Source organism: Piliocolobus tephrosceles, chromosome 12 (assembly GCF_002776525.5).
Source record: "Piliocolobus tephrosceles isolate RC106 chromosome 12, ASM277652v3, whole genome shotgun sequence".
NCBI classification, from domain to species: Eukaryota; Metazoa; Chordata; class Mammalia; order Primates; family Cercopithecidae; genus Piliocolobus; species Piliocolobus tephrosceles.
The window spans coordinates 52,806,259-52,813,381 of NC_045445.1; the positions used below are offsets into that span (position 1 = coordinate 52,806,259).

Consider the following 7,123-nt stretch of genomic DNA (forward strand, 5'->3'; position numbering starts at 1 on the left):
TCACTGCAACCTCTGCCTCCTGGGTTCAAGGGGTTCTCCTGCCTCAGTCTCCAGAGTAGCTGGGATTACAGGTGCCCACCACCATGCCCAGCTACTTTTGAATTTTTAGTAGAGACGGGATTTCACCATGTTGGTCAGGCTGGTCTCAAACTCCTGACCTCAGGTGATTCACCCGTCTTGGCCTCCCAAAATGTTGGGATTACAGGCGTGAGCCACCGCGCCCAGCTGACTCTCCCATGTTAGGGGGACCAACTCCCCCTATCCCAGTGAAATGGGATTAATTGGTCACCTTGCCTGAGATTCACCTTGTGAACAGGTAACTAGAGCAGCCCCAAGAGGTTCTGCACCATATACTGGTGCTGGAGAACCCTGTCCCAGTTGGAGTGTCCCAACTAGTAAGATAAAGAACACTCTCTGAAGTTGTTCTCAATAGTGTTGACCTCCTTCATGAAATGGAAAGGAGAAAGGAGCAGCCTCCTAGCCTAGATGCTGGCATAGGTGCAGACCAAGATGGGGAGTCTGTTTCAGAATGCGACAACCTTTAGATGTTGAATCTGTCCCTGAATCAGCCCTGGGGAAAGGAGGCAGCAATCATGGAAACCTTAAAAAACAACATAAGACAGGACTACCTGGAGGCCATCATTTTGGTGGCTGCTACTTGGCCACTCCTCACATAGATTTGTTTTACTGACTTCCTGCAGCAAAAGGAGATTGGCACAGGCTCTGCTACATTATTATTAGTAGTAGTAAGATGTAGTCTTGCTCTGTTGCCCAGACTGGAGTGCAGTGGCGCAATCTCAGCTCACTGCAACCTCTGCCTTCTGGGTTCAAGTGATTCTCCTGCCTCAGCCTCCTGAGTAGCTGGGATTACAGTCACGCACCACCATACCCGGCTGATTTTTGTAGTTTTAGTGGAGATGGGGTTTCAACATGTTGGCCAGACTGGTCTCGAACTCCTGACCTCAAGTGATCTGCCGGCCTCAGCCTCCCAAAGTGCTGGGATTACAGGCGTGAGCCACTGTGCCTGGCCTACATTTATATTATTACCAGAGGCGGATGTTTTCTCTTTTTCTCTGAGGTTTAGAATTATGCAAATGAAGACATGCAAACAAAAGCTCAGTGAGGTAGGGGAGGATTACACTTAAGAATACAGGTAATTTGCAAAGCTCTTTAAGACACCCCTCTCAGTTTTTACTAACAGCTCTCTCTTGGCTCTTTGCCAGTCTGTTTAGAATTTGGCACCTCTTCATAACCTTTCAACCAAAGAGCTGTAAGTTCTTTCTAATGCTCCTATCCTGGCCTCATTTTGCAAGTGGAGAAATCAAGGCATAAAATATGAGCTTTCAGTGTCTGTGGGCTGACCTTGAGTCTTGACCTTTATCCTGTTCCATCTTCCCTCCGCTGAAAACGCTGACCCAATTCCTCCCAGGTTCCCCCTCTCATGATATTATCTGGAGGGCAATAGGACCTAGGGAGGTTCAACCCTGCGGCCGAGGGAGACACACCTGCCTAAACCGCGTGGGTAGAATGAGTGTTGAAGCAAGTCACTTAACTAGTTAGGGAGGGCGGGGTAGAAGTGGGCGCCTGCTGCTCTTAGGGAAGAGTAAAGCTGTGGCTCCCGCCTGGGTCTGGAGGTCGTGGTCAGAAGTGCTTCTGAAGAGCGGCCCAAGCCCCTTTTGTCCCGCCACTCCTCAAGGAGCATCCCTCGGCTGGCCGCCTGCCCGGGAACTCTCTGGCTGGTTTTGTTTGGCCCCAGCCGTCCCGCCCATCTCGCCCGCCCGCGCCGTCCCGGTGCCTTAGTTTTTGAAGCTGCCGGCCTCTCGCAGCTGGAATCGCAGGCCAGGCAGGACCCTGGCAGCAGACGGCGTCCAAGAGTTTGGCGACATCCGTCCAGCCAGGTTGGCGACCCGCACGTCGTGCCTCTCACTAGCAAAGTTTCTCCGAGGAGAAGCAGCCCCTCCAGCCTTTTCTTGATCCTGTGGAGAGAGCGCGCTCTGCTTCTTTCCCTCAACACTGCTCTCGGAGACAGGGTGGTGACAATACTCCAGTCCCGGGCCAGGCGGTCTTGGGGGCGGGGCTGGGGAATCCGAGGAGCTATCCTGAGAACCCTGGACTCAGCAAAGGTCCTGAGAGCGCGCAGGTGAGCGGGCGAGCTGATAGCTACAGCCTAGCAATAGCTAGGATACCTAGGCACTGAACTGAATCCCAGCTGCGCCCCCTCTTCTGCCCTGGTTCAGCTCTCTGCTGACTTGAGAGAACACACTGGTCAGCACTCTTTGTGAGGAGCTGTTGAGTGTCGGTGCCCCCAACAGATTGGCTACTCTCTGCCTGAGGGGCTGCAAAAGGAGCTGCCACGGAAGCCGTCTTCACGTCCCTGGAGTTGGACTCTGGATGGGGCGCTGGGATGCTTGCTTTTGTCTTGTTCAAGTTTCACAGCAAGTATGTTGACGATTGGAATCCTGGGCCAATCAAGAGTCGAGTTCAAAGTGGTACTCCTGGGTTTTCCATCCCAGACTCCAAGTCGAATCTGAGTCTAGAAGAGAGCGGTTTCTTGCTCTAACTAGTGAATCTCTGTTCCCAAACGGGACTTGACAGAGCTCTCCTCACCTATACTTGGACTGCAGCGGCTACGGGGTTCTCTTGGGGATGGATGGGAGGGTGCTATGAACACCAGACCACAACATTCAGAAAGAACCTCAACGATGGACAGAGTTTATGAAATTCCTGAGGAGCCAAATGTGGATCCGGTTTCATCTCTGCAGGAAGATGCCATCCGTGGAACCAACCCCCGATTTACTTTTCCATTTAGCATCCTTTTCTCCACCTTTTTGTACTGTGGGGAGGCTGCATCTGCTTTGTACATGGTTAGAATCTATCGAAAGAATAGTGAAACTTACTGGATGACATACACCTTTTCTTTCTTTATGTTTTCATCCATTATGGTCCAGTTGACCCTCATTTTTGTCCACAGAGATCTAGCCAAAGATAAACCGCTATCATTATTTATGCATCTAATCCTCTTGGGACCTGTTATCAGGTGAGCAACTTTTAGATCTTTTCTTTACCCCCCGAACCCCACCCCAGACTTGGGCAGAGAAAGATGAAGGATTTACAAGATGGCTACTATGGCTCTAATCAATTCTCTCATTTCCTCCTACTCTCCCTGTCTACCATCCAAAAAACTTATCTGAAATCTCAAATGCCACCATGATGAACATGTGATATGTACCTGTGTTCCAAAACAATGAACGATACTATTAACAAGACTTTATTAGAGAATGTTTGCTGTCTGGATTTGGGCTGTGTAAACTAGTATGGGAACAACAAGACATGATCACCCTGTGCATGAAGGCCATAGCTGCAGAGTGTGTAATTTTATTTTTTTCATTTTTTTTTTCTAAGACAAGGTCTTGCTCTGTCTCCCAGGCTACAGTGCAGTGGTGCGATCCTGGCTCACTGCAGCCTTGATCTCCTGGGATCAAGCGATCCTCCCACCTCAGCCTCCAAGTAGCTGGGACCAAAGGCATGCGTCACCACGCCTGGTTAATTTTTTTAAAAAAATTCTAGGCCAGGTGTGGTGACTCACACGTGTAATCCCAGCACTTTGGGAGGCCGAGGCGGTGGATCACCTGAGGTCAGGAGTTCAAGACAGCCTGGCCAACATGGTGAAACCCCATCTCTACTAAAAATCAGCTGGGAGTGGTGGCGCACATCTGTAATCCCAGCTACTCTGGTGGCTGAGGCAGGAGAATCACTTGAACCCGAAAGGTGGAGGTTGCAGTGAGCCAAGATGGGTGCCACTGCACTCCAGCCTGGGTGACAGAATGAGACTCCATCTCAAAAAACAAACAAACAAAAAATTGTAGAGATGGGGTCTCGTTATGTGGACTCGGCTCAAGTGATCTTCCTGCCTCAGCCTCCCAAAGTGAGCCACCATGCCTGGCCTGAGTGTAATTTTCACTTGACCTTTTGGATGCTTTGTAAATTGGATAAGAGTTTCTTTACCCTGAGCTGCTTGGGCTGGTGCTACTGCCATTTTCAAATTTTCAAAGTAATTTGACATCTGGAAAATATTTTAAACCATCTGTGATAATCTGGTACCCCAACTCAATGTAGTTCATTCTCTGTCGGTTTATCAGTCTCCTGTTTATCTTTTTGTATATTTCTGCAATGAAGATACAAAGTTAGGAGGGGACAAAGGAAGACAGTTCATCTCTCTATGTGGATGCAGTAGCACAATTTAGTAGTATCAAGTATTTCCATTCAGATTGCCTTCAAGTGGAGAGAATGTACTTAATCCTAGGAAGACAGGCATCTCTGTCAACAGTCTCATCTGGATGCTATGGGGTTTTAAAGGTAGAGAGATGTTGCAAAATTTATGAGTTCAGGAGTAAGGAATGGACCACGTTTGTCTTGATTGCAAGAGAGGTAGACAACTGCAGTCAGCCGAGGAATATGGGTCAGAGTGTTGCAATGGGAAGATACTTCATCATTAGACAACTAAAAACAGTCTGTGAAACTGATTAAGGATGGAACTCACTCCTTTATAAAATTTCATATATGTACATATATATAATTTTTATTTGTCATTTATACCTCAATAAAGCCAGAAAATTTTTTTATCAATACATTTTTAAGTGGGGAGGAATTGATTAGGCTCCATCAGAGAGAATATGGGATATCAACAGAAACAGTGGCCTGAAATTCAGGAGATTTGGAGTCTAGTCTTCCCTCTGTCATTGACTGGTTGTGTGTTCTTGGTAAAATCTCTGAAGATGCCTTCACAGGAAGGCATATACAGTTCTCTCATCTGTAAAGCAAATGGGTTAGTCTAAATCATGGGTCTCAAACTCAAACACTTGCAGGGACCAGGCAGGTATCATAAATGAATGAAGCAGGCCTAGTATAAGAAAAAACAGTAGCCTTGTATGTGATGATAAATGAAAACAAAGTCTCAGTGTTAGAGAAATACTGAGGAGTAGTGGATACCATGGTAATCTGAAATCTTCATGACCTGCCTGAAGGAGGTAGCCCCTCTAGAGCCCTGGCCCATTGTTTCCATGTTGGAATTCAGACCCAGTATTGCCAGATCCACTAAGTTTTCAGGAGATGCTCCAAAGACAGGATGTTTACATGAAATGTTATTATTTTAAATTTTCACAGCTGATTAAAACAACAACAACAACACAGGATGGACCAAACCATATCTATTGGTCAGATATAACTCAGCTGGCCTATAGGCATCTTTGGACTGGGTAATCTAAAGGTCCTTTACGGTTCTAAATCTTTGAAGTTAAGCTGTAAAAGGAAGACCTCATCTTGACCTTGAAACCAAGAAATTTAAAGATGTCACTAGAGGAGCAAACAAACCATTCGTCCCTCCTTTTTCAAATGCAATATATTGAGTTAACCAATCGAAAATCTCAAGATACAAATTTCAGAAAGTACCCAGCTGCACCCTCCCCTCTTTTTGACTTCCTTTGTTTGCTTTGTGAACCCTCTGTGTGGAGTGTTGAGTACTGTTTTTCATTTTTGTTGTTTAGCTTCCACTAGAAATGATTGGGAAGCATTTATAACCTCAGGCAGCTAAGCCCACAGCAGAAAAAAGATAATTAAAAACTCATAAATTATACTCTGGATTTGTTTATTTTCAAGGCCAATTACTTGTTAGATAGGTAGGAACTTGATTAGTGCTATCAGGCACATGAAAGTGCTTGTAGGGTCTGGGTGTCTTACATGAAATGCAAGCATACTTCTGAAATGAAAATGTACTCTAATTTACTGAAGCTTATAAATGGGCAAACACCCTTACTTAAACCAGAAAATAGCCTTGAGAATAGAAACGGAACATTTATTAAATATAAATGGAACATTTCATGCCACCACCTTCTCCAATACTGTTCTCAAATTTAGCAATAGTACTGATGGGTTTGGATTAAAATATAAAAGTTTTCATTGAAAATGCACTTATGCAGAACAAGAATCAGAAAAAAGTCTTGCTTTTTCTTCTCTGTTCTTTCTTTGCATCTTTTTCTTTCCCAGGTCTTAGAGTTTGTCCCTAGAAGGTGAAAATTTCAAGCTACATGCTTCAGAGTGGTACACATGCATCAATCTTAGGGTGATCTATGGAGACTGGCAGTCAGCATATGTTCCAGCTTTTCCTTATCAGGAACTAAAGGCTAGAGAGCATATCAACCTCTGGGCTTGTCTTTGGTCTACTTTTCTGTTAAATTTCATTGCTGTTATTATTATCCTCTCCTCCCATAATTGCTTACCCTGTATTATTTTCTTCCTTCTTATTCTTTCATTTACTCAGCAAATATTTCTCAAATACCCACTAAGTGATAAGAGCTGTAAACAAGAAAAATAGAACCCTTGACCTCAGTCTATTAGGCAAGATGCATTAATGTCCACTACAAATGTTCTTACTAGTCATAAGTAGTCCAAAATGTCCACTACAAATGTTCTTACTAGTCATAAGTAGTCCACAGTTTTTATTCGTTCAAGGTGAGTAGGGAAGTGGTAACTCAGGTGTTCCGGAACAAGATGTTCTAGTTGCTTCTTTTCCACTTACCACATCAGAACTGCTATAGACTTCTGATTTGTATGGGGGAGATAGGAGGGGCATAGCAGGAAATGTCATCTTACCCTTATTCCAAGGATGATAGACTTTCATAAGGACTTTCTCTTTGTAAAGAGAGAATCCAGTTTAAAAGGCTTCTGTCCACAAACAGGTCAAGAGGCACAAAAAGTAACTATTACAGTGATCTTTTGAGGGCCTAGATATGTAGTTCATTCAGGTTTGAGTTGTCGTCTTTTAAGTACCTTTGTTGCTTTCATTGCTTCCTGTGTATATGAGGTATTTTTTTTTTCCCTGATCTCTCCCAAGACTTTTTGGCTGAGATATAGTTATGAGCCCTTTCTTGAAAAAGCAGAATCTGGCCAGGTGCCAGCCTCCCAGCACTTTGGGAGGCTGAGGCGGGTGGATCACCTGAGGTCAGGAGTTCAAGACCAGCCTGGCCAATATGGTGAAAACCCATCTCTACTAAAAATACAAACAAAAACAAAAACAAAAACAAAAAACTTAGCCAGACGTGGTGGCACGTGCCTGTAATCCCAGCTA

At 45.0% G+C, this 7,123-nt stretch overlaps 1 protein-coding gene across 1 annotated transcript in view; it reads left to right on the plus strand.

The window, feature by feature from the left end:
* Window positions 1-2,102: 2,102 nt before the first annotated feature.
* XKRX (XK related X-linked) overlaps window positions 2,103-7,123 on the plus strand; it is a 14,300-nt gene continuing 9,279 nt past the window's right edge. The window contains exon 1 of the mRNA XM_026452144.2: window positions 2,103-3,037. Coding sequence (XP_026307929.1) covers window positions 2,664-3,037 — 374 coding nt within the window. The 5' untranslated portion in view covers window positions 2,103-2,663. The remainder of the gene's footprint in view (window positions 3,038-7,123) is intronic.